The following is a 27,247-nucleotide window of genomic DNA, read 5'->3' as shown; positions in this document are numbered from 1 at the left end:
CTTGAGGAGTTATTGTGGATTTAAATTTGGTGAATAGATTTTGTCCATGATTTACATCAAATCTGGGTCGTTTCAAAGGGTTGACATTTTGGTGATGCTTGTCAGAAGAAGCAGTATGAGGTATATTTGATGAAGATGCTGCAAGTGGTGATCTATAAGTCGAGGCTATATGTGTTGGAGTAACATGTGACACAGAGGAACTAATGGGATTGACATTCTCCTTGTTGCTGGTGTTTGCATTATTTCTTTTTTTGGCAAGGGTGAGTCTTCTCCTCTTTCTGGCTGCCGTAGGTGAGATATCACAGCCATTTCCATTGGTATTATTCATCCCAGCCAAACACAAAAGTGTGATGTGTGAAAATTTATCAAATCAACATGTTATTGTTAGAGGCATATAGAGACATGTTGTTCATGTTAATGGCATATCATGGTTCATGAAAGTTGAATATCAAATGATGTGCAAAAATGTAAAAATTGAAAAAGTCTTTTTGCCATGGTATTTCTTACATTAAATATGGAGTATATGAAATTGTGAATTTGGCGGGGGGAGGCGAAAAGACTTGGGACAGAAAAGTGAATGGAAAAAAGGGTATGAAAAAAAACTATGTGGACAATTGGTTGGTATGTGTGTTGCAGCAGAGTAGCAGAGCAGTAGTGTACAGTCTACATAGGCTGCCAAATGATATATTTGCAAGTAATGTTAAAAATTAAGCAGAAAGCATGGGAAAAAAGAAAAGCATGTATGTGTGTTAAGGTAAGTAATGTCATGATGGGCTATTGTAGAGTCAACACATCAACACATTAAACAATAAACAAAAAATAAAAGCATGGTTCAATAGTTGTATTTAAGTACAGTAAACAACGTGATAAAATATAAAAATTAATGTAAGAAATCAAACGTGTGTTTGGCAGATAAAAAGAATAATGAAATTGCAATGATGCTTGATATTACATGTGCAAGAAGGATATGTATAAACATCCGATTACAAAATTACAAGACATTACCTAGATGCTATTACAGTTGGAATCATATTGCGAAACTGGTATGGTAAAGTAATCTGAATGAAGTTTAACAAATAATATTCAAGTTATATTGGCAAAGATAGAATCAGTTTAACTCAACACAATCTTGTTATTTAAAAAGAGGTTTTTATAGGAATATTTAATAGACGTAGAAGGTTGGGTGGAAAGGATATGTACAACATCGTGGTAAGTGACAAATTAACATTGAAGATGGAATAAGGCAGATAATGGTAAGTAACCCTACATGACGAACAGTTACATAAATTGTTTAGAAAGGAGTTTTTATCCAAAATGATAAATAAGTACATGAATTGTTGATATTACATAATTTGAAAGAAAGTTTTTCCTCAAAACACAAAAAAGAAAACAAAAAAACATGATGTTAACTCAAATGTTTGTTACTTCTCCAGCTTTATTTGTTTCTTAACTTTGGTGGATGCCGTCACAGAGGTCGGTTGGTTTAGAAAGATCATTAGAACATTGGTTTGCCAATCTCTTTGATGTTGATGTTCGTGTAAGTGATTCAGTGCAGGGCTTGGAAGTGATATCTTGTTCCTTATATATTTATGAAATAGGATTAGGCAAACGAATTAGTATTCTGAACACAAAGTATACCAAAAACGCACTGTAACATTAAAACAATAGATTGTGACTACCTGAATTGGCAAAGCCTCATTAACACTTTCATTGATCTGGATATTAAGGAAACCAAAACAAAGTCAGCTGAATTTAAATGGTAGATAATAGTGTTATTTGTTAACATGTTAAAGTTACCTGCAAAGGGTTCAGCTTAGAAGACGATTAGGCTTCCAAGCACAAATGAGTTTTAAATTTTAGAATAACTCAGCTCACACATAATACATATTAAGAATTGAACATAAATAGAGAAGTTAAAATTACAAAATCCTGTCCCAAAGTTTGTAGCATATGTTTTACAACAGATTCATCTCGATAGATAGAGACCACAGTTGCATTATCCCATGCTGGTTGCCATTTTACCTTGAAATCCAACTTCAGACCCACCAAATTGTCGAGTGCCAAAGGATATTCAAGCAGATCGGTTATTCCCGCCTATTTTTTGAATAGTGTTTGAGAAACTGTATGTTAGAATAAGAACTACATCTAAATTAAGATCAGTGGTGTTAACACTATGTTATAAGCTAACCTCAATCATGATGTTGCGCATCTGTGCTGCAATAAGTTTCAACAACTGTGTGCACTCCCTGTCCCATATAACAAAGGTTGCTTGACATCCTTCACTGACAACATCAATAAGAATTTCGTACCTAAGAAACAAATCACATTAGGAATTGATAATTGAATGGTAAATGTATAAACTGCGTTGGAGATTCGTGAGGCTGACCTAAAAATATGTGTTTCAGTATTGTGGCCAGAACCACAGACATAAGGTGGCTTATCTCCCTTGGATACCATTGGGCATTCATGGCAAGCTAGGTAATACCAGCCTCCATGAGCAGGTATGACCTTCTCAATCTTAGAAACCGTGACACAAGGATTGGTCTGAAAAGCAGTATTCAAGATCATCATATAAATTAATAAAAAAAATTTACTGGTAAAATTATATACACGAAGAAAAAAGAAGTAACTACATACATTTTTCAGCTTGACAATTTCAGTTAGAGGCAGAAGAACAACAGTCTTGTACATAAATTTGTCATATGGTATGAGTTGAGAACTTGCAGAACCTTCAGATGCATGCGAAAGTTTAGTCATATTCTGGCTTGATGTACCGACCAAGGAAGTTGTTGTTATGCTAAGCAAATAGGCAGAATAAACATAATCAATATGGAGTATTTATAATGTATAAGGAGTAAAAATAATGCATATACCAAGTATCCCTAAACTTATTTAAAAACTCCTTAATCTGAGGTAGATCATCATTTATGTGCAACTTTGTGACATTGAAAGTGTTTGAAACACATAATGGGTACTTCCCTGGTTTGAAGTATTGTCATTGTTAGTTAATAAAATGCAATATATTCACACAGGAAAAAAACTTCAATATAAGTTAAGAAAACAACCTTCTTCTTTGACCTTGGCATATTGCAAAGCAATTAGAGTTGGTGTAGATCTTGCATTTTTCTGTTGTTGGTATTCATAAAACTGCAAGGCATATCCCTCCCAAAGAGTACAATTGATAGTGTTGTTTCTAAAATATAAAGATAAGGTGTGAGTGTAGGTATAATAAAAATTAAAGGAAATTGATTGAACTGACCAAACCCTAAATCCTTCAAAACCAAGTTGATTTGCTGTTTTTTGGAAACGGCGTGAATTTGTGTGTATCCAATATCTGATACCATTCCTATCAAATCTTCATACACAATGAAAGGAAATTTTAGAATTTATACACAACAAATAAAAGATTCAAGTACTATGTAAATAACTTTTATAACACCATATATTATACATAAACCAGATTAAACAATAGAAACATCATAAACCCTAAACCGGAAAATAAAAACATACACAACAGCACATAAAACACAGATAACATATATGTCAACATCATCATGTAAACCTTACAACTAAAACCAAATAAAACAATAAAACCAGATAAAACAACATATATGTTCATCAACCATATAAAACTCATATATGTTCGCCAACAATGAAACAACGCATAAGAAACACAATAATAACATCCTGTAAATCCTAAAAGTATAAACAACACATTATAGAAACATAAACAACACCATGCAAATCATACAAATATTAGAGTCTACAGAAAAGATGCTTACTTCCTTGTCAACCAGGATCATTTCAAAGTGTTCCTTATTTCTTGATACCACACTCCATTTGTGATGAACACGAACTGCTATTTTCCAAAGCTCCTTGCTTTCATTGATGTCTTTCAGGTTTTCAAACGGACGTGCCATTTGGAACTAAAATTAATCGCTGCTTTTGAGAAGTTTTTCGCTAATCAAATGTTGGTCAAGAAGAACAGAGTTGAAGATGGAGCTGAAGAAGAAGTAGGTTGGAGGTGAAGTTCAGCAGTCACAAGAGAGAGAGGAAAAGGAAGAGGCGATTTTGATGAAAGAGAAAGAGGTGGCGTGAATGAGCATTAGAAATGAGAGAGAAAGAGGAAGCGTGAGGGAGAAAGAAAAGTGAGATACTGTGCATAAAATTATGATTTTAGGGGGAGGGATAGTTCAAAAATGTACTTTTAGGGAGTTCGGTTTTGTCCCAATTGAACTATGTAGTCAGACCAAAAGTAAATTTGTACACATTTCAAAGAAATTATAATTGGGTTACAACTAAAAGTACATAATGGTTACAAAAAGTTTTTTAGACACAAAATGCCCCTAAATTGATGAGGTGTAGGTCAAAGACAAAAGATTATTTTGGTGTTTATCATTACAACTAATTTTCTTATATTATAGATGCATTTGTGTCTTACTTTAAAAATTAAAGAAAATGATGATAAATAATGTTATTACATATCAAATGATATGAATGTTTGGGATGTAAAATATGTAAAAGAGATATAAACCTAAGAGGAACTTAGAAGCTTCTTGAGATGGATAATCTTCAAGAGACGCTTCCAATCGCGCCAGAACTCGTCAGCACGTACAAGACTGAGTGAGAAAAAGAAAACTCTATCAACTTTCCACTTCCTTACACTTTGTATCTTCTGTATTTTTTGTTAGAATGCTGAACTTCTTTCTTCAATCTTCAATGTCCTATTTATATACCAAGGATTAGAGTTTTGGATACCACAATCACCTTAATTCTTAGTCAACAAGGAATCATGTGCAAGACATGTGGGGGACAAAGCATTCTGTAGCAGACTGTCACAACAGAATTACAGCACCAATAACAGAATTGCAGCAGCAGCAGCTGTGGGGCAGCTTTTCAGAATTTTGTCTTGTAGTGCTTTTAAGCCTTATCTTTTGAATTCAAATGTTTTCACTTTTCAACTAAGCAAAGATTCCCTCCAATTCTTTATTCCTTCCATGTTGGCCCTAGAATCAAGCTGGTTTCAATATTAATTTCCCTTTTTCCAAGTCCAACTTCTCTCTTCAACTTGTGCTGTTCGTCATAGATGACTGCAATCTTGTCTCAGCTCGAGAAATTTAACCTTAAAACATGCAAAAACACATTAAAACACCAAAAGGGAGCACCTATTGAGCTCTAACCTAATTCATATAAAAACATCTAAAATGCAATAAAACAATAAATAAAAAGCAAACTAAAAACTAATAAAGACAAAGATTAAGGTATGTATTAACTCACAAAATGTGGGTTAACAGATGGCTAGCAAAATCGCGTCATTTTGTGCAAGTTTACTTGAAACCGGGATGCCCCATACCACTATTAGAATATAGGATGAGTATTTCCTTTATCGTTTCCTCAGGGGTTGATGTGATACTACCGCCGTTCTACAGTTTAGTGTATTTTGAGTTAAGGTTGGGTAAAAGTTTGGTGACATAAAATGTAAAGAGCATGAAAAGTAAATAAAGCCAATAAAATATGGTTTGAAAACGATTTGAGAAAACTGTGCCAAGATTAGTGTTCATTAGTTTGCTTCATATGTATTCTAATAATCATGTATATGAACCTATTAATGATTAATACAACCACGTATCCTCTCGATACCGTTTATCTCTAAATCAATATCGTGATTATTATCATATTAACCGTCAAATGATCTCTCATGCTTACAATCAACATGATAATCTTAAAAGCTTGATACAAGTGATTATCAACTCACAAATCTATCTCTATAGTTTGTTTATTGATAGATGAATATCCTTTAGGTCAAGATTTGAAACGTATCTCTCAATAGTGATCCAAAACAACAAATAGAACATGAATAACAAGATATTCACCATATATTAATCATCAACCAAGTTCATATACAAAAGATCAAAGAAAATCCATATTTACAAACTAACTACCTCTAATCTTGACACAAGATGAAACTTAGCTCTCCATAGCCATGGAAGCTTCAACAACAAGCAACAAAACAAGATTTGGTAGCATCAAACTCAAAGAAAGATGAAGGAAGATGCTTTGAAATCTTGAAGATTCACTTGAAAATGGTTTTTTCTCTTCTCTTTTCTCTTGCCCTAACTTGTGGTAGAAAGTGTGTTGTGATAAAAAGTAGGTAAGACCCTCCAAAATATCATGTTAAAGTGTCTAAACACAAGTGACCAAAAAGTAGGTCCGCGAAGCGGACCTCCTAAAATATCTGTATTGTCTTCAGCATCCGCTAAGTGGAATGGGTCCGCTAAGCAGATTCAAATTTGGATTTCGCCTCTGCCAAGCCTCGCTTCAAGCGGGGTGATGAAATTTTGGAGCATAAGCGCGCTTGTGGTCCGCTTAGTGGACCTTCTAATACAAAACTTCTTCTTTTAGTCTCCAAACCTCCTTCCAAGCTCATTCCATCAAATCCTTTCATTCCAAGCTTGCCAAAATAGTCAATACCTATATAAAAGGTAAATAAAAGTCATAAAACTGAACTTATGTACAATCTAAACAAAATATTATTTATTTACATACTATTACACTAAAAGGAATCAAAAGTTGGTGAAAGAGTTAAGAAATACCACAAAATCTATGCACAAAATATGTACAATTAGGATTCTAACAACCACCTACTCACTGGAATGGGGTCTTCATCATGCCGAACTTGCCGAGACGTGGCCGAATGTTTTTGTTGATAGGATGAATGAATTCGAAAGATTGAAGAATATAGAAAAAGTCACAAATGCGGAAAAGTCCAAATTGGAACCACCTATAGATTTATCCGGCGACAATTCTTTTGATGTATTTTCTAGTTTCAAAGTGTAATATATGCACTCCATAACATTGCAGTATAATCATTTTTTTGCCAATTATTTGGTTATGTGTTTATGTATTTTTCCTTATACTAATACTACTACTGCTACTGCATTGTGTTATGTTAAAAAATCTAACAGGGAAACTTCAGTAGATGTATCTACAGAAGGGTGTGATATTGAAAATTATGGGTGTTTACCGTAGATGCATCTACAGAACGGAGAAATCTACGACCCTTCTGTGGATATATCTACAGAACATTCTGTTATAGAGATTGTATGGTCCATATTCACCAAAGAATTCTATAAATTTGATGTTTCTAGGGTTGCATTGCACACAAACATAAACCCTAAACACAAACACAAAAATGACTCACATAAGGCCTTGTTCATGGCAGCGAACATCATCCAAGCGTCCCGATCCTGAACCGATTTATTGTAGAAGGGATGAGCATGTTATTTTCTCTCCCGTCAAACCCTCATGCCGGTTAAATTTTGGAACATTCATTCCTTTGACAAACTCAAGAGGACTATTGTAGAAGGGATGAGCATGTTATTTTCTCTCCCGTCAAACCCTCATGCCGGTTAAATTTTGGAACATTCATTCCTTTGACAAACTCAAGAGGACTCTGATGTCTTTTTTAGAGGGGAGTACAAACTCGACGAACTCATCAGAAGGATCCAGAGGCTTTGGACAAGGACCTCGTCTCAGACCGGAGAAAAGGAACGTTGGTGGGATGACGTGGAAGACGACGTTGATTCCGTTCTAATGATGCATGGATCAGATGACATTGTTTTGTCTATTGTAATTTCTTAGATTTCTATTTCTTAGATTTCTTAAATTTCTTAATTTTCTGTTGGAAATTTCGATGTAATGCCGATTTTAATCAATGAATGAGTCTTTTATCGTTATGAATGATAGTTTTGTTTTTGGGTTTATACCGTATGTGCACGGAAGCACGATGACATTTTTTCCAATTCAGTGGGATGTAAGAGACTCAAGGGGTGGGATGAGAAATGTTCTTTTATTTTAGACAATTTCTTTATAGACTCCATGGGGTGAAAAACCCTGCTGGAAACCCGAAAATACCCTTCGAAGATGCATCTCCGAAAAAATTGGGATTTTGGTTAATTCGGAGATGCATCTCCGAAAACACCCAAGAAAATTGGAATTTTGGTTAATTCGGATATGCATATCCCGAAAAAATCCCCCAAAAATGGTCAGAGGTTTTTTCAGATATACATATCCGAAAAAATCCCAAAAAATTAAAAAATTTAGGATATTGATTAATTCTGATATCATAAAATTGATACAATTTATAAGTTATGAATAATAATAATAATGATAATTATATGGTTGATATTTCTATTCTAATTTCAATTATAAATTAAAAAATAAAACTTATAAAAAATTTATTTATCTTTTATAAATTTCATATTAATAATTACTAAAACTATAACTAATACACAACAATTATGGTTATTTAAAAAATGAATACATTAATAATTATTCAACAAAAATTTAAAATAAAAGAGATCAAGTAAGAATAATTATTTACTACTTTATTCATATTTTAATATAAATTTTGAATTACATAGTTTTTTAAAATAATAAATAAAAATCACAAATATAAAAATTATTTTAATAATTAATTATGATAAAAAAATTATATTTCACTTAGTTTAAAAAAATTACACCAAGATTTTGTCTTAATTTTATTTAGTGAATAAATTATATATTTAATTTTATATAATTTAAAATTTACTTATAAAATATAATAAAAATATTTTTCATTTATATAAGTTAGTAAAATAATTTTTAACTTTAAAATTTTGGAAATTTTATTTATAAAATGAATTTTTTTTAACTATAATTGTTTTTTGAAAATTAATTAATGAAATGATTTTTTTACGTATCATAAAAAATGATAAATAGAAAATAAATATCTTTATTATTATTATTATTATTGTCACCGATCTTTCTCTCTTTCTCAACGGCAAAACCATCATCGTGAAATTCTCTCGTCGTCGATTTTCCGATTTTGTTACGCAACCGATTGTTTTAGGTTTGTCGTAATCTATTAGTGTTTCATTGTTCCTGAATTTGTATTTGTTGATTTCGTTTAATTTAATTTCTAGGGTTTCTTATACTACTCACGCTTCATTCAATTTCTAGGGTTTCTTATTAATAATCATTGCCTGCATTCGTATATTCTGATTATAGCTATTACTTTTCGTTAATGAAATTGTTGACTTTAAATGGAATTTGATATTGATTTTTTGATGTTGAATTGGGACTAGTCACCAGGTGTTTGATTGTTTGTTTGTTTGTACTAGCTGATGGTTAAGTTATGTGAAGAATAAAGATGAAACTATAGGCACATATTCCAGGACAGATATCTGGACAGGTTCACCCAATCACAGATGCCATCTTTAGCCGCCGCTGTATCACGATCATCAAATAACATGGACCCTGAATTTCTTAGGGCACGAGCATTCATTCAAGACAAGATGTAAGTTATTTGCTTCTTTAACCACTCCCTCACGGGTAGTATATATGCCATTAAGTCAATTGGATTACTCTCTGTCTCTGAATGATCCACCTAGTTTGTTTTTTTGACTGGGATATAATATGATTGTGGTATTCTTTTTCATTCTTGTTGATTTTACTTCAGAGAATAATATATATTTACATTTTCCCCTCCAGCTGTGATGTGTTATTGCATCGGAGTAATACGCCAAATAGTGAAATGCAGAAAAGGAGGATTAAGGATCTTGCAAAACGCCTCGAGGAGGCCATGTTAAAAACTGCTCTCTCTAAGGTTTTTTTCTTGATCTTATGTTAATTATCTTATCACTATTGGGAGGGATTTAAATCTTCCTTAATTTTGTTTCCTTTTTTATTTATTTTTCAAATCTGAAGCATATTTATCGTAGGTTTGTCAAATGGATATCAGCATGAGATCCAGGTTGGGTTGGTCGACGATCTGCGCAAGAGGAACGAAGAGCTTGATGAGATGACCAAGGAGCGAGATAGGCTGAGCAAGTGGGTCGAAGAACTAGAGTCTGCTGCCTGTCCTGCTGAGGATGAGACCGAAGAGGAGAAAACTCTTTCGACTCGTGCTCAATTGATTTTTGATCGGTAAAATAGCAAGTGTACTATTTTGCCTCTGTAGTAATAATAGGGAAATTCCCTGAATGTCGATCTCAAGGACTGCGTAGTAATATCGAGTTCAAATTGTAGTTCAATTAAACAAAAACTAATGTTGGGGTTGTGTTTACAAATTGTGACTAAACAATAATTAAAATAAGCAGAAAAGTAAATTGGCTTTTTGACAAATATGAGTATTATGCTAGAGTAAAGTGTGTGATTGTTCCTGTAATAACCTTGGATTTAGATCTCCTTAACAAGTTCATACTATTCAATTACCAGCCCTTTAGGATATTTTCCCCTAATTCCTTAGCGGGAAAACCTTTGAACATTCATCCTAAATCCTAAGTCCTTAGAGAATTATGATGAAATCAAGCCTTTATGTTATCAAGAGTTAACCGGTAACTATAGGGTATCCCTAGTCCTAGGTGATATCTACTATAGTCTAATCGTACAAAAACCTTAACAACCGCGGTCCAGCAAATTGTTAACCGTAAATCAATCCTTGTTTGTCCGACAAAGAAAGCATAAAAATATTGTATAATCAAATTGAATAATAAAACATGCAATTGAGGAAATCAAGAATTCAAAGTCATTACATGATCCAATCAGAAAACAAAATATAAAATAGAGACGTTACAAGAATTGAGATGATAGTTGATCTTCAATCGCTTCCGTTCATGAAAACCTTCTTCTCTCCCAAACCCTTGTTTTCTCCAATCTTCAATCGTGTCTTCTCCTGGCCAAAAAAGTCCTCTAATTCATCATTAAAACTCTTCTAAATAGTGCAAACTCACTTAGGTTGGTTGGAAGTACCCAAAATGCCCCTTGGGTCAACACTTAATAAAAAATCACAAAAATCAGCAAAATCAGCGTTTTAGCCAACACTGGCCGTGTCAGGCAACACGGGTGGCCGTGTTGGCCTCCTGGACTTAATTTTTCAAAATCACACTCAGCACTGCTAACACGGGTGGCCGTGTTAGGTAACACGGGCCGTGTTGGTCCTTAACTTCAGAATTTGGATTTGCGTTCTTCATGAAAGTTGTAGCCCTTTTCGTTAGCGAAATTTTGCCACCGGAACCGCGTCATTCCGAGTTACGAAGCTCCAGTTATGATCAAAATACTACACGCCTGTCACGATAAGAAACATGCTGAAAATTTCTAGATCTCACACTTGCTAACACGAGCCGTGTCAGCCCCGTGAATTTCATCTCTTTTGCATTTTCTTGGCCACGCTTCATCCTAATACGGCCAGTTTTAGGTGACACAGGTGGTCGTGTCAGACCTCATGTAGCTTGATTTTTCACTTCCTTAGAAACTCACCTTTTTGTACTTTTTCGCATTGATTTGTCTCGATTTATTCCTTTGAGCCTGCAAACAGTAAAATACACAACCATAGCATAAAATGTAGAAGAATGAAGTAAAGCACTTGACAATATAAAGCAAAGACGACTAAAATCAACGGTAAATAAACGTGTAAAAACCACTGATCAATTTTCAAGGTCAGAGAGCTTGAGCAGAATTGTCTGGATACCCTGGGAGCCGGGTTCAAGGCCGCGGTAGAGCAGCTCAAGGTCGTCAACCCTGAAGTCGATCTGGTCACCAAGGGGATTAATCCTTTCTACAAGGTGGTGGAAGGCAAGATCGTGGTCCCCGAAGGGTTCGTTGACAAGGAGTAGCAGGAGGAAGATGCTTGATCGCAACCATTGGCCTGCGAGCCGAATTTTGTCAGGCCTGCATGCCGAATTTATCTTTTTTCTGTTCGAACAAGGAGCTATGCCCGGTGATGACAATGACAATGACAGTGTTAGGACGAGGCCTCACGACCAATTTTATAGAAGCTATGTTTTGTTACTCTTAAAAGATTTATCTTGTAAATACAAGTTAATGTTGTCTAAGATAGACCAAGAATCGGTTCATCCTTCCACGGACCTAGCCATTGAAGTTCTTATAGGTTGCAATTGGGCAGCAGTCTTAGAAAACTTTTTTTAATTAATTGTCGGAGGAGCTGGAATCTAGAAATGTTACTCGGGTTTGTTTTATTTGTTAAAAGGACGAATTTTATATGCCTTGTTTATTGATTATTTTACCAGGTTTGGTTTTCAGTGAATATCTACTGAGTGGACAGGCTCCTCCTATTAAAGAGGTCAATGCCGAGGAACCATTATTTCCAGCTCTACCCATATTAAATGCATATTTTGCAACCAAAGTGACTTAATATTTTTTCTATTATTTATTTTTATTTTTTGATTAAAAGGAGGGCCTAAGCCCAAAAAGAAAAACAACTACTCAAAAAACACAGTGGGAGTAACAATCCCAGCATCATCTAGATCTAAAAGTTGTCTCACATATTGAGGTGCCTCCTTGTAAATAACAAGCTTCCTATCAACGAGACTATGCTTTGCCAGACAGTCTGCACAGGAATTAGCTTTGCCGATAGACATGCGAAATTACAACCACTTCTAAGGTTGACATAACCTCCAAAATTCGCCACAGAATAGCAACACACTCAACCATACCCACCTTTCCTTCTTCGATAGCTTTAACAACAATCATAGAATCGACGTTAATTTCCACTTGCGCATATCCTAATTTTTTCAAAAGGTGTAAACCTTCTGACACTCCCTAGAATTTAGCCACATGAGCACTGCAATTTCCCACAAATTTGGAGAAGCCTCCTTTTCAAGTGCCCTTATGATCCCTTAGAACACCGTCACAACCAGTTTATCAGAGTTACTAGCACCATCAATATTCAATTTGATCATATTTTTAGTGAGAGGTTTCCAACAAATAAGATTCTTAGCACTATAATCAATTCTAACTATTTTGAAAAGATTTACAGCTTGCGAATATTCTTTTCCTCTCCTCAAAATGTGTACAATAGGATCTAAAGGTCTCTTGTAGTCCTCATTATGTTCTTCAAGATTGCGCCACGTCCAAAGTGCATGGCAAGCGGTAATCCAAATATTGCTCCAGTTTGAGTTAGCATTGGCACGGTAATTGAGATTCATCTTGATCCACTTATCTTGATCAGCTGTAAAAAATTCCACAAGCATGTCACTAGGAACCACATTCTTCCAAACCTGAGCACAAATGGAACAGTCCCTCAAAGCATGCATGGTAGTCTCACAAGTGTTTCCGTAAAGATTACAGCCCGAGCTTCCTAGGCCCTTTTTACTCTTACTGAGATTTGTTAATAATCGATCATGCTTGAGTAGTCACAAAAAGCTTTTACACCTCTCTGGCACCGACGCTTTCCAAATCCTATTCCAATCTCCATCAACCTTCTCGTTATTATAGCCAATAATCTCCTTAAACATTTACTTGATCGAAAATTCCTCCTTACCGGTACCTGCAAAATAAAAAACGTCAGCAGCGGTTGATTCCATGCTAGGGGGCACGCAAGCTGTGATTTTCTCCAGCCAATGATTCGGCATCCAGCTATTCAATATTGCAAGATTCCATTCTCCATTCTTCTGTTCTAGTTAATACGAATTTAAATCTTTACAACAACAGTCCTGTCTTCCAGATTAGAAATTTGCTACTATAATTTGCAAGCAAAGTTTGATTTGATTTATTTTGGTTTTGGTTTATATCTTAAGATTTCTCTGGCCCCTTCTGATGATACTGCTTAGTTGAGGTTGGGGTCCCGGGTAAGGGTGCTTTTGCAAATTTAATGAGTTAATTTGGTGATTGTTCATTTACCACCTTGGTTCCTACTTCATTATTCAACATTATAGTAACAAGAGGATCTAATTCTGGAAGTATTGGACATGAAACATGTGGGAAAGTATTAAAAGTGATTGGTATTTTTGTTTTGTACAATGAGTTACTGATGACTTCACTTTCATAATAGGCACAATCAACTGCCTTATCATCTGAAGCAAAGGATGCAGCTGTAGAAATTGAAATCCGTCTGCAGCTTGGATCAAAAATTGAAATTATCAACAATAAGGAGGAAGTGCTTGCTCGCTTTTCACTTTATAATAATGAAGGCTACATTTTGTCTGAGCATACGGGGAAAATTCTGCGTAAGTTGACATCCATATTCATTTTCAACATGGGAGCCAACTATAGCGACAAACATTTTCTGTTGTGTTTCATGGGTCATAACTAACACATGCTCCTGATCTAGGTGGTGCTTAAAGAAAATTGCTCACAGCAGGATATGCTCAAGGCATTGTTTCAAGTCAACTATCTTTATTGGTTTGAGAAGAATGCGGGAATTGACGGAAGAGGATCCCTTAATGACTGCAAACCTGGCGGGAGGCTGCAGATATCTCTAGAATATGCAGAAAGGGAATTCAATCATGTTAAAAATGATGGAGAGTTAGTTGGTTGGATTACAGACGGGCTTATTGCAAGGCCTTTGCCTAATAGGATTCGACCGGGCAACACAGAGTGAGTAGCTGAAATGGTGAATGTCTGGTGGTTTTTCGTACCTGACCACTTGCTACATTGTTTTTCACGAGGAATCAAGTGGTACTCAAAATGTATTGGTCCAAGACATCCATGACAAGCACATTGATTGGTACTTCTTTCCCAATGTTGTTGTCAAGCGCATTCTGCTTGTGCAATGGCAGGTAGACAACTAGAAATTGTTGAAGCCACAAAGTGTGACTAAAACCACAAACCAAATTGCCGAATCACCTGCCTTTTTGTCAATGTTAGTGAAAGGACTGACACATGAAAATTAGGAATAAGAATACTAGACAGACTCTACGCGCATGAGATTGTATTCGGTGCATAGTTTGAAGTAATTGTTTAGAGTTAAAGACGTGTGTCGAAATGTTAAACTTGTGTGTGCTGTAGAATTAAATTTGTATAGTTTGCACGAAATCTCACAAAATTGATGTTATTTGATTAATATATACATTGTCTTAGTACCAGAAATGATACACATGCTTTCATGCCATTTTTCTTAAAATAATAGCACCTTGCAAAAAGTAACAATAACCATATAAAAGTTGTTAAAGCAAAGACTGTCTCCTCCACCGTCTCCCTCCACCTCACCCCACCGGCGCCGCCGACTCCATTACCTCGCTCCCCTCCTCTTCCACCCTCTACTTCGCCTCCGCACGGGTCGAGCGCGTGCTGTTCCCCGATGCGCTCCGTCTCATCAATTCATCCCATCCGCCGAAATGTGTTGCGTACGCGCAGCAGCAAAATGATTGTTTTTGTTCGGAGTATTCTTCTCTTGCTGAAAACTGTGATTCTCATATTGGTTAGGCCACCGAAGCTTTTAGTTTGGAACCCGAAGCTAGTTAATCTTTGGATTGGTAACCGTCATTCAAATACTTCTTTTCATAAGGATCATAATGAGAATCTCTATGCTGTTGTTACTGGCGAGAAACGTTTCTCTTGTTTCCTCCTACTGATGTTAATCGCTCTACATTCGTCACTACCCTGCTGCTACTTATACATATTCTTCGGTATATGCTTATTCAATTAATCAATTAATTTTCTAGTTGAGCTTATCTACTGGCATAGCTCATAAGCACTTGTGATGATACTGTTTGTCAGAGCTTATGTAAACAGCATATGTCATGTCTATAACCTGTTTTTGTACCTTATTTCCATGAAGTCTCTGAAAATAGCTTATGAAAATAACACACACATATAGGCAAATCTAATAAGTTGTTTATCTAAACAAGACCTTGATAGAGTACTGTGTGGTTTTGTGGTTTTCAATGTCGGGGTTTGTGTTTTAATGTAAAAGATTTGAACTTTTGGAGTTGAATTCATTTGGGGTGTTGTGGGATTTTTACGTTTGTTACTAGGATACTAGCGAGTTTGATTTGGAACTTGACAAGCCGACTACGTATGTACCTTAGTGTAGTGTGGACTCTTTCCCTTCTCCGGAGAATTTAGAGGAAGAGATTTCAAAGTTTCCGTTATACTTCAACGGCCCTCCACCCTTTGAGTGTACTGTCAAGGCTGGGGAGATTCTCTACTTGTATGGTTCCCTTCTTTTGTAGTGCATTAAATCATGTATCTGTGTTATTTTTTAATCTTTCTTCAGATGGATGATAATAGAATACTGATCTCACACACTCATCATGCATTGTACGTTTCAGTTATTCTATATTCTCTGACACTATTGAACTTGATGAATGCAAGAACTATTTCAACAGTTTTCACTAGTTTATTGAAAGATACTATGGAAAGTTTTGATTTTTGTTAATCATATAATTGTTGAGATAGGAATCAAACTAAAGGGTTATAGACTTAGCGACAGTTCCCGCACTCTGTAATTTGCAGATGACTACAATCATTTACTTGTACTTACTGAAGTGTGTGAATTCTATTACTGATTACCTATAACGTATAACGACCCCAGTAATATATATTCAATATTCTTTCTGAATTTTGATGCTGCATACCTATGCCATAACATGATATCATCATTGCTAGAATGTCATAAAACAGTTACCTAGGCACACTGGCCAACATTTTTGCCATAAGCATAACGAGTGAATGGATGAAATTGATACCATTGAATAATTTTGAATGTCCTGTGTGAGATATTGGATTGAACTCTAGTATGGTCGAAGGGTAGCTTCTTGGTTCGACATGATTAAGCATGAAGTCGAAGGTTGTTCACATGCTTGTGTCGAAGATGCTAGGGTTGTTAGCATGTTAAATTAGGTTTTAGTGTTTAAACTCTAATTTGTTAAGTTAGCTTGTTTATTAAGTTGGCTTGTGTAATGGGCCTTGTGGAAAAAGCCCATTAGTTAGTATGTAGGTTTTATTATAAATAGCATACTAGTCTCTCATCATTGCTAAGCTGCAAATCCTAATTTAGGGTGAGAGAGGTTATTTGTTATTCTTGTAAACTTGTAATCTTGCTTTAAGAGAAAGTAAAATAATAGCAGTTATAACCAATTCTTGTGTTCTTCTTATCTTCCCTAATTTTTATTATATTTTGTTCTTGACATCGTTTTTCGCAACAAATTGGTGCGGTGAGCATGGAGAAGATGCCATCAACAAAGTATGAGATTGAAAAATTCACCGGAGTGAATGATTTCGGTCTGTGGCGCTTGAAGATGAAAGCCCTACTGGTTCAACAGGGTTGTTTGGAAGCGTTGAAGGGAGAGGCAGCCGTGACTGCTGCATTAACGGCAGCGGAGAAGACGACTATGATCGAGAAGGCACACAGCGCAATTTTGTTGAGCCTTGGTGATAAGGTTCTCAGACAGGTATCAAAGGAGACGACAACATCAGGGTTATGGGCGAAACTTGAAAGTTTGTATATGACCAAATCGCTGGTAAATCGACTCTACCTGAAGCAGGCTTTGTATTCATTTAAGATGGTTGAAGACAAAGTGTTGGCTGAGCAGTTGGATATGTTCAAAAAGCTGATTCTTGATCTTGAAAATATTGATGTAAAGATCGATGATGAAGATAAAGTGCTGTTACTATTGTGCGCTTTGTCTCGATCACATGCTCACTTCAAAGAAACTCTCCTATATGGAAGGGAGTTCCTAACCTTTGAAGAAGTTCAATCAGCCCTATATTCAAAGGACCTGAACGAACGAAAGGAGCATAAACCTTCGACTGTTGGCGAAGGTTTGGCCGTTAAAGGAAAACTCTTACGAAAGGATGGTAAGTTTGAGAGGAAGAAGGGGAAAAGTCAGTCGAAGTCTTACAGTGGCGAAGCATCTGGCATTCGATGCTATCATTGTAAGAAGGAGGGTCACACAAGAAAGGTGTGCCCTGAACGCCTGAAAGATCATGGAGGTAAGTGTAATACGGTGAACTGACTTTATCGAAATGTACGGTAAGCAAGAGTCGCCACCGACTTTTATTTTATCCAATCGGAAAGGCAAAAAGAACAGGAAAGACCTTTGAAAAGAATTTGAGTTTGGGGGGCAGGTTATACAAAGGGAAGGTGTAAGGCACCCTTTGTATCCATGGTTATCCATGGGCTCTTAATTGCTTAGCTCACTTGTTTGTTTGTTTGAAAAGTTTGAAGTGTCATGTGTGAATAGAAATTTGAATAAGAACTTTAGTTTGTAAATAAGCGTAGTCTTTTTGAATTGATTTGAAAAAGAGGTGTGAAAAGCATTTGGAATTTTGAATTGAATGTGAGCAAGCATTTAAGAACACCTACCCTAAGATTGTTTTTCTTGTGCTTTAAGTCTTTCGGGCGAAAGGGTCTATCCATACCATGAGAGGGCAGGAAATCTTTCAATTGGATGTGCGGGTCATCGAAGGGTCATCGAAAATTATCGTTCGCCACAAGACTGTCCCTACCATAAAGAGGGCAGGTAGTCTCGGGGAAGGACATAATAGTCATTAAGGCAACAGTAAGGATACCTTAGCATTCGAATGGACTATCACCATTTAATCGAGGGACGAGATCATATTTATCGTAGGCAACTCGAAGGGACTATGATCTTTTATCGGAGGGACATGGTGATGTTGAATCGAAGGCAGCAGGCTAAGGTATCCCTACATCCGAGGGACTTGACTATTTAGTATAATTAGAGGCAACAAGCAACAATAAGGCAACAAGAGGGATAACCTTAAAGGTGTGTGGGTGCACAATCACGCGGTTAACTTCGATTACATTTATCTTATAATTATAGTTATTCTAAATTAGTTACAGGCTTGCATTCCCTAGGATTACTAACCACGCAGTTTAAAAATAAACAAAAATTAAAGGCAGGAATTAAAAGTCCTACGCTATTACAATAAACACCTGTGGGCGGAAAAATAAAGGCAGAAAGGTAGAAAACTTTTTACAAGGCTTTGGGGCAGATACATAATAATAGCAAGCAATAGTAATGCAAATAATAAAAATAAAAGTCAAAACAATAATAAGGCAGAATTAAAATAAAGGCGGAAAATAAAGACGAGAATTAAAGTAAAGGCCAAAATTAAAATAAAGGCAAAAATAAAAAAATAAAGGCAAAAATAAAAAATAAAAAATAAAAAATTAAAGACATGCGACATACACTGGAGTGGGAGATGAGAAGAGAATTCGCGAATAAAAGGATAAGTTTAGAAAAATATGGTTAAAAAACTTTAAGAGTTAAAATCCTAGTTGACGGACAACACCTACCTAACGTGTCATTTTTAAAGGTTAAGGTTAGTGATAAAACCTACAATTAATTATTATTAAAACCCTAAATTAGTTAAAAATTATTAAATCTAAATTAACATAAAAACCTAATTTAATTAATTAATTATTTAACCTAATTTAAATTAATAAACCTAATTTAAACTAAACTTAATTAAAGTTATTTTAATTATTAAATTAAAAGCTAATTTTATTAATTAAAAAATAAATAAATTTGTTATTAAAAAAACAGGTTAAGTTATTTTTAAAAGGATTAATTAAAACAAGTTTAGTTAAAAAGAAAATGTAAAACAAAAGTTATAAAACAAAAATAAGAAATAAAAAAACAAATAAAGAACCTGGGTGTTGTAATCTAGTGTTACAATGTTCTGAGGGTTCACCGTGGGGAGCTCTCCAACATCCTCGGATATAGCTTCGTTGTGGAATCAACGGCTGAGATTGGAAGTGCACCGTGATCACTTATGGAGCTGCAGCGCAGGATCTGGTGGAAATTTCTTGTAAAAATTAAACTGGAGTTGGTGGGGTTCGAACCCACGTCCTCCAAGCCGGTTGCATCTGTCCCTTGCCATTGATACACAAACGCCCAGTTGTAAATATAATACTTCAGTAAAAATATATATGAAACAAACTATTAAATAGAAAACTCAACTTGGGTCAGCGCTGGGTCCCATTAGTTATGTGCAAGCCAATCATGATTGGAGAGAGGGTTTTGAATTGTTGACTAGCCACTCACAGAAGCGCGCGCGAGGAGAGGGAGAATGAAAGCGCTGACTGACCAATAGCGATGAAGGAATGTGGCACGCGTGGCAGTCAAACGTCCAACCACACTATTCATCTTCTTTGTGGAGCTCACCTGCGGATTTTGTTGGGAATTTTCCTGCGGATTTACCCGCGGAAAATTCCTTCGAAATTTCTGCAATTTGAAAAACAGTACATTACGACCTAAACAAGATTAAAGTGGACCCAAATCCACTAATTTGATGGCTCTGAATTCAATGGTGGCCATGGTTTGGACCGTAGAAGTCTGTATCTATGAAACCGAAGCAAAGAATGCTTGTGCCCTAGCCATGGTTTATCTTGGTTTAGGGCTCAAGGCTCTCAAGTTATATGTCGTACCTGTTCTAAACATCATTACAAACACATTGGAAGCATCAAATCTTATTTAAACACAATGGATAATGAAACACGAAAAGCCAGAAATTTGAATGGACATGAACGAACCTGCTGTGATACTTACATGATATGGGACTGTGTGCTAGTTCATACCTAATCATAATCACCTCAGGAAGATATTGGAGTGATCATTCAAACCTGATAATGGCTGGAAGTAAGATTTCGAATTTGCACCTATTCTTGAATCTTTTGGAGAAAATTTCTAGGGTTCTTGAGGCAAGTCTTTCGTCCCCTTTGAGGCTGAGTGTTATGACTATATATAGGAGAGTGAATTAGGGTTGAGAGAATTGGAAAAGAATCATTCTCATGATTGAAAAAAAATTGATTTGATTTTGAACCAAGACTTTCTTTTTTTGTCAAATTCTATTTCCATGCCATTTTATATATTATATTCCCTTGGATGATGATTGGGATCTGATCAAATGAATGAGAAAGATTCATAACATATTTTTTATGATTTTATTTGGTTAACTTTTGATTTAAAATGAATTTAAATGAATAAATTCAATTTAAATTAAAGAAAAATCATAAAATAAATATCTTATGATCTTTGGGCCCCTAATGGGCTTGATATCACGTGGAGGGTTTGAAATTATTGGCCCATTTAGTTAAAAGTTCAAAATTCTCCACTTTGCCTTTTGTGCATTTCCTCAAAATCGCCCAACTTATGCAAGCCATAACTCTCTCAATTTTTATCATATGGGGATGTTCTAGGAGTTTTTGGAAAGCCCAAGATGTCTTCTTCAAGCCACTTTGGAACATATTTTTCATTTGGAGATTTTATCTTGATGATATTGCTCCTGACAAAAAAACAGCTTTTTGTGATCTTCCAGAAGGACCTATAATGTATTGGCTCATATCTCTCAAATGAAGCATTTTTGGACTTGGCTTGTGAGAGACAAAGTTGTAGAGAATTCAATTTCCTTCAAATTGAGCTTTGGATGGAAAATTTCTGATGTTCCATGTAGGAGTTATGGCTGGTCAAAGTTCAGTTGACTTTCTCTAATGAAAACCCTAATTCCTTGTGCCATTGTTTAGGAGAGAGTGTCTTTGAGTCTTGAACTTTGGTATGAGCTTGAAAGATAAATGAGATGGGCAAATTTTGGGGTATGACAGTAAGGATAATGGCAATGCAGCCATTGTTCAAGATGATTTCGAATCATCTGATGTGCTTGTGGTTTCAAGCAGTGACTCAAGAAGAGAGTGGATTATGGATTCAGGTTGCACTTGGCACATGACTCCAAACAAAGACTTGTTCGAGGAATTATGTGATCAAGATGGTGGATCAGTATTGCTGGGAAACAACAAGGCTTGCAAGATTGCAAGTGTTGGATTTGTGAGGTTCAAACTCCATGATGAGTCAATAAGGTTGTTGACTGAAGTCGGGTATGTTCCTGATTTGAAGAGAAATCTACTTTCTCTTGGTGAATTCGACAAGAAAGGATATGTTTTCCAAGGAGAGAAAATTATCCTAAGAGTCATGAAGGGTTCGAAGGAAGTCTTGAGAGGCGTGAAGAAACAAGGCTTGTATACCCTTGAGGCTGAAGTTGTAAGTGGTTCGACAAATGTTGCATCCACGAAACCTTTGTCGAAGACAGAAATCTGGCACATGAGATTGGGCCATGTCAGTGAAAGGGGTCTGGTCGAATTAGGGAAACAAAATCTGCTTGGTGGAGACAAAGTCGAAAAGTTGAAGTTTTGTGAACCCTGTGTACTTGGAAAATCTTGCAGAGTGAAGTTCAACAAAGGCAAACAAAGAACACATGGATCCCTTGATTACATCCATGCTGATCTTTGGGGGCCTGCAAGGTGTCCATCATATTCAGGAGCAAGGTATTTTATATCCATAGTAGATGATTATTCCAGAAAATTATGGGTATTCATCCAGAAGACTATGGATGAAACTTCTGAGAATTTCAAAAGTTGGAAGACTCTGGTTGAAAATCAGACTGGCAGAAAGGTCAAGAGGTTGAGAACTGACAATGGCCTTGAATTTTGCAATGAGGCATTCGACAGTTTTTGTGCTTCCTCTGGTATTGCAAGGCACAGAACTACTGCAGGTACTCAACAGCAAAATGGTTTGGCTGAAAGGTTTAATCGAACTATTTTGGAGAGAGTAAGATGCTTGTTGACTAGTGCTGGACTAAAGAAGGTGTTCTGGGCTGAGGCTGCTTCGACAACAACATATCTGATAAGCAAATGTCCTTCGACAGCGTTAGATATGAAGACACCTGAAGAAGTTTGGTCGGGACATCCACCAGATCTCGACAAATTGAGAGTATTTGGCTGCGTAGCCTATGCTCACATTAGGCAAGACAAGGTCGAACCTAGAGCTCTGAAATGCATGTTCATGGGATACCCTGAAGGATTCAAAGCTTATAGGCTATGGTGCCTAGAGCCAGGTCACAAGAGGTGTATCACCAGTCGAGATGTAGTTTTCAATGAAGCTAAAATGGCTTTTAAGAAAATTGATGATGTTGGTCGAAGTACAGAAACATCTGACGAAGAGCTGGAACAAGTAGAGATTCCTGTTGAGGTGGAGCATGTTGATGCTGAATTGCATATCCCTGATGAAGTCGAAGAAGAAGCAGAAGATGCTGAGGAAGTTGAGGAAACTGACGATGAATACCTATTGTCGAGAGATAGGTCGAGAAGAGTCATCAAGGGACCTCAGAGACTTGGGTATGCAGATCTTATAGCTTATGCCTTAATCTCTGCAAGTGAGGTTCTAGACGAAGAACCTAGAGACTACAAGGAAGTTATGAGGAGTCAAAATAAGACTGAATGGCTGAAGGCCATGGATGATGAGATGAAATCTCTTCATGATAATCATACTTGGGAACTGATTAAGAAACCTGTTGGGGCAAGGCTAGTCAGCTGTAAATGGATTTTCAAAGTCAAGGAAGGAATTGAAGGAGTGACGTCGAAAAGATACAAGGCAAGGTTAGTTTCAAGGGGTTTCACTCAAAAAGAAGGTGTCGACTTCAATGATGTGTTTTCTCCTGTTGTGAAGTATAGGTCCATTCAAATGTTGCTTGCCATGGTGGCACAGTTCAATCTTGAACTGGAACAGATGGATGTGAAGACTGTGTTCTTGTATGGTGATCTAGATGAAACGATCCTGATGAGGCAACCTGAAGGGTATGTCGAAAAGGGGAAGGAAGATTGTGTGTGCAAGTTAAAGAGATCTTTGTATGGGCTGAAACAATCTCCTTGACAGTGGAATAGGAGATTAGACAAGTTCATGGCACGCATAAGTTTCATTAGAAGTCAGTTCGACCACTACGTTTACTTCAGATTTCGACCTGGTAATTCATTTGTTATTTTGTTGCTTTTTGTGGATGATATTCTCATAGCAAGCAACAATGTTGAAGATGTGATGAGGGTGAAGGCTGAACTCAATAAGGAGTTCGATAGGAAGGATCTGGGAGCTGCTTCCAGGATTCTTGGAATTGACATTCGAAGAGATAGAAAGAAGTCGAAGTTATGCGTATCTCAAGAAGCATATCTACGGAAGATTATCAAAAAGTTTGGTATGTCGAATTCGAAGCCAGTTGTGACTCCAACAAACCCTCAATTCAAGCTGAGTATTGATCAGTGTCCCAGTACTAATGTCGAAAGAGCCTATATGAATAGTATACCATATGCTAATATAGTTTGTTCTTTGATGTATGATATGGTCTGTACTAGACCCGACATAGCGTATGCGATAAGTCTTGTAAGCAGGTACATGGCAAACCCTGGAAAGGCTCACTGGCAAGCATTGAAGTGGATTTTAAGGTACATAAATGGGTCTCTGAATAGAGTCCTAATTTATGGTGGAGCCTTGGGTGAAGATAGTAAAGCAGTAATAGAAGGATATGTCGACTCTGATTATGCAGGTTGTATGGATTCTAGAAAATCTATTTCTGGATATGTTTTCACTATGTTTGGCACTGCAATTAGTTGGAAAGCAACACTTCAGAAGGTTGTTGCTCTATCAACCACTGAAGCAAAGTATATTGCCCTAACTGAAGCTGTGAAAGAAGCATTGTGGCTTGAAGGTTTTGCGAAGGAGCTGAAACTTCAAGGTCGAGGTATCACTGTTAAATGTGATAGTCAAAGTGCAATACACCTGTCGAAGAATTCAGCCTATCATGAGCGAACTAAGCACATTGATGTGAGGCTGCATTTCGTTAGAGGAGTAATCGAGCGTGGAGAAGTCCAAGTGCTGAAGGTTTCGACTGAAGACAATGCTGCTGATATGATCACCAAGACATTGCCGAGTTGCAAGTTTTTCCACTGTACGCAGTTGATAAAGCTGCATGAAGAAAGCTAGTTTGTTCCCTTGATGTTGTAGAGTTAGATCCAAGGTGGAGATTTGTGAGATATTGGATCGAACTCTAGTATGATCGAAGGGTAGCTTCTTGGTTCGACAGGATTAAGCATGAAGTCGAAGGTTGTTCACATGCTTGTGTCGAAGATGCTAGGTTTGTTAGCATGTTAAATTAGGTTTTAGTGTTTAAACCCTAATTTGTTAAGTTAGCTTGTTTATTAAGTTAGTTTGTGTAATAGACCTTGTGGAAAAAGCTCATTAGTTAGTATGTAGGTTTTATTATAAATAGCATACTAGTCTCTCATCATTGCTAAGCTGCAAATCCTAATTTAGGGTGAGAGAGGTTATTTGTTATTCTTGTAAACTTGTAATCTTGCTTTAAGAGAAAGTAAAAGAATAACAGTTATAACCAATTCTTGTATTCTTCTTATTTTCCCTAATTCCTATTATATTTTGTTCTTGACATCATTTTTCACAACATCCTGTATGTATATGGTAATGCTGGTAATGATAGGATGTAATGAATGTAGACCAAGCATGTGGTTCCATCATGTTAGACAAAGTGGGGATGCCGGAGAGTTAACTATTGCAGTAAACTATTGTAAGGATCAATCCTCCTCTTTTTTGGTCCATATCCAATGTTAATAAGAAAATTTGATACAAGTTGTATTTTATGCAGGGTATGATATGCAATTTGACATTAAGTAAGCTTATTTCAAATTTTTACAATCTATTAATTACCAAACTCCCACGAGTCCAATGATGCCTGAGAAATTGTGTGAGGAAATAGATTCAGGTCCTGACAATGATGACACTAGATGAGTTCTCATTCTCAGCTAGAGAAAAAATGCCACAACTTCAAACATCATGCCCTAAATGGATGCTTTTCACTTTCCTGTACCCGTTGACATTTACACCTCTTTGGTCAAAGAATGCATTCTTTCTGGTAACCCAAAAACCGCAATTGAGTTGCATACTCACATAACAAAGAGTGGCATCGAACCTCCATTGACATTGCTCAATCGGATTCTTATCATGTTTGTTGGAGAATGTACGTCATCTGTTCTACTCAATGCCTGTAAGGGATTTTCATTCTTGGGCAATCTTGTTTGTTGCTCATTATGAAAGTTCTGATTATGAGAATATCAAAAATGTTTTTCTTAATATGTTATGTCAATTGGGTATGGTGGAGTTTCCTTTTCCTCCATGGATTTGGTCTTGTCTTCTCACGGCTTGTGCCTGCAGTAGGAATGCAAGTTCAGGGATGTTTATTAAAGTTGGGTTGTGACCATGTGCTTGTAAGTAACTCTGATCAGATTTTATGGGAGTTTCAAGTGTTCGGAAGATGCAAATGTTATTTTTAATAAAGTGTCGTAGCAAAACACGTTGACTTGGACTGCTAAAATTGTTAGTGGGTGTAAAGAAAGGCATTTCTCCGAGGCTCTTGGTGACTTCAAGGAGATGGGAATGGAAGGGATAAAGAAGGACAATTTTACATTTTCCAGTGTTCTCAAGGCATGTGGAAGGATGCAGAATCATGGGAGCTGCGACGAACAGGTTTGATAGCTGTTACCATCAAACTGGGACTTGACTCATATAATTATGTGTAGTGTAGTTTGATAGCCATGTATGGAAGAAGTGGGTTACTAAGAGATGCAGAACTGGTGTTTGAAACGACCCGAAATGAAATAAATGTTGATAGTTAGAATGCCATGCTTATGGGTTACATACATAATGGTTTTTTGTACATTGAAGCTGTTAAGTTTGTGTATCGGATGAAAGCTGCTGGAGTGCATCCACATGAGTCACTGCTTGATAAATTAAGAGTTCTACCTTTTTAAGCACGAACTAACCAAGTAGATTGTACATAGACATGGTAAAATTGATGGTTGGAAACTTTTAGAATATACTTAAATTTACGATTACTTTTGTAGTTTCAAATTTATGATGGTCTCTAATTACATGTCAAAGTACCATAAAGAACTCTAGTTTGAATGAATACTGCATTAACTGAGAGTTACACATTGTTTGAAATAGGTGAAATTGGAAACAATATAATTGGGCTTCCCTTGTTCGGAACTCCTAAGAAATAGAAAGGAAAGACAAGTTTTGAGGGGCCATACACCAAAAACACTTTTTTCACAAATTCAAAAGAAAGTAGTAGGAAAAGTTTTCTATTTTTCTAAAAAGTCACTCATGCCCTTGCTTTAATTTGTGTGCACGGGTTATTTTTGTTGTTATTTTAGACACACAATTCATAGATCCCTAAAATAAGCTATAATACCAATTTGTTGTTTTATGAATGAAATATTAAAGAAAAGTAATATAAAGAATGATATATTATAAGACATAACAATGTTTATTTAAACAAGCATATACCATTACAAACATTATTTCTGTTTCATAAATTGAGTTAAAACATATATTATTGCCTTTGTGTTGCAGTGAAATTGGTGAGACTAAAGCCATTGAATAGACTTAGTTCATTTTCACAGAGTCGCCACCGTGCTTTATTGTTTCCAAAGAAAATGAGAAAAGAACGAAAAAACCCAAAGAAGTTTTAAAACAAAATTAATAAAAAATAGAGATTTAGGTACGAGGGGTTTGTTATGCAAGGGGAATGTTTTAAACACCCCTCACATCCATGGTACTCCATGAGAATCTCTTTGGAAATATTATAGTTATTGTTACTGTTATTT

General features: G+C 36.1%; 3 protein-coding genes and 2 pseudogenes across 3 annotated transcripts; 3 read left to right on the top strand and 2 right to left on the bottom strand.

Moving 5' to 3' along the window:
- Positions 1-2,176: 2,176 nt before the first annotated feature.
- LOC131650191 (uncharacterized) lies at positions 2,177-3,920 on the bottom strand. Its single transcript, XM_058919913.1, has 9 exons — positions 3,783-3,920; positions 3,674-3,696; positions 3,511-3,569; positions 3,265-3,355; positions 3,066-3,193; positions 2,874-2,979; positions 2,638-2,797; positions 2,486-2,544; positions 2,177-2,309 (listed from the first exon to the last, which is right to left on the bottom strand). Exons 1-9 carry the CDS (start codon positions 3,918-3,920, stop codon positions 2,177-2,179), a joined length of 897 nt encoding a protein of 298 aa, XP_058775896.1.
- A 4,884-nt stretch (positions 3,921-8,804) lies between these two features.
- On the top strand, positions 8,805-12,193 carry LOC131650190 (uncharacterized). Its single transcript, XM_058919912.1, has 5 exons — positions 8,805-8,890; positions 9,126-9,337; positions 9,532-9,646; positions 9,782-9,966; positions 12,082-12,193. The coding sequence occupies exons 2-5, from the start codon at positions 9,249-9,251 to the stop codon at positions 12,191-12,193; spliced, it is 501 nt and encodes a 166-aa protein (XP_058775895.1). The 5' UTR covers positions 8,805-8,890; positions 9,126-9,248.
- A 67-nt stretch (positions 12,194-12,260) lies between these two features.
- On the bottom strand, positions 12,261-13,094 carry LOC131650189 (uncharacterized). Its single transcript, XM_058919911.1, has 3 exons — positions 12,696-13,094; positions 12,495-12,600; positions 12,261-12,388 (listed from the first exon to the last, which is right to left on the bottom strand). Exons 1-3 carry the CDS (start codon positions 13,092-13,094, stop codon positions 12,261-12,263), a joined length of 633 nt encoding a protein of 210 aa, XP_058775894.1.
- An 870-nt stretch (positions 13,095-13,964) lies between these two features.
- Positions 13,965-25,415, top strand: LOC131650188 (lysine-specific demethylase JMJ32-like; annotated as a pseudogene).
- LOC131650187 (pentatricopeptide repeat-containing protein At1g31790-like) lies at positions 25,395-26,389 on the top strand (annotated as a pseudogene).
- Positions 26,390-27,247: the final 858 nt, after the last annotated feature.

The sequence above is a fragment of the Vicia villosa genome, linkage group LG2 (assembly GCF_029867415.1).
Source record: "Vicia villosa cultivar HV-30 ecotype Madison, WI linkage group LG2, Vvil1.0, whole genome shotgun sequence".
In the NCBI taxonomy this organism is placed as follows: Eukaryota; Viridiplantae; Streptophyta; class Magnoliopsida; order Fabales; family Fabaceae; genus Vicia; species Vicia villosa.
The sequence above is the reverse complement of the archived record's forward strand: the minus strand, read 5'-3'. Positions and strand labels throughout refer to the sequence as shown.

What these genes read in the sequence shown, in the direction of transcription:
- LOC131650191 (XM_058919913.1), bottom strand. Translation starts at nt 3,920, where the DNA reads ATGGCACGTCCGTTTGAAAACCTGAAAGACATCAATGAAAGCAAGGAG. An exon ending in TGATCCTGGTTGACAAGGAA is followed by an intron (nt 3,697 to 3,782) that starts GTAAGCATCTTT and finishes TTATACTTTTAG; the next exon opens with GATTTACAGGATGTTATTAT. An exon ending in TGCCAAGGTCAAAGAAGAAG is followed by an intron (nt 2,980 to 3,065) that starts GTTGTTTTCTTA and finishes ACTTCAAACCAG; the next exon opens with GGAAGTACCCATTATGTGTT.
- LOC131650190 (XM_058919912.1), top strand. Translation starts at nt 9,249, where the DNA reads ATGCCATCTTTAGCCGCCGCTGTATCACGATCATCAAATAACATGGAC. An exon ending in GCATTCATTCAAGACAAGAT is followed by an intron (nt 9,338 to 9,531) that starts GTAAGTTATTTG and finishes TTTCCCCTCCAG; the next exon opens with CTGTGATGTGTTATTGCATC. An exon ending in GCTCAATTGATTTTTGATCG is followed by an intron (nt 9,967 to 12,081) that starts GTAAAATAGCAA and finishes TTTGGTTTTCAG; the next exon opens with TGAATATCTACTGAGTGGAC.
- LOC131650189 (XM_058919911.1), bottom strand. Translation starts at nt 13,094, where the DNA reads ATGCATGCTTTGAGGGACTGTTCCATTTGTGCTCAGGTTTGGAAGAAT. An exon ending in CTAGTAACTCTGATAAACTG is followed by an intron (nt 12,601 to 12,695) that starts GTTGTGACGGTG and finishes GCTAAATTCTAG; the next exon opens with GGAGTGTCAGAAGGTTTACA. An exon ending in TATCGAAGAAGGAAAGGTGG is followed by an intron (nt 12,389 to 12,494) that starts GTATGGTTGAGT and finishes ATTCCTGTGCAG; the next exon opens with ACTGTCTGGCAAAGCATAGT.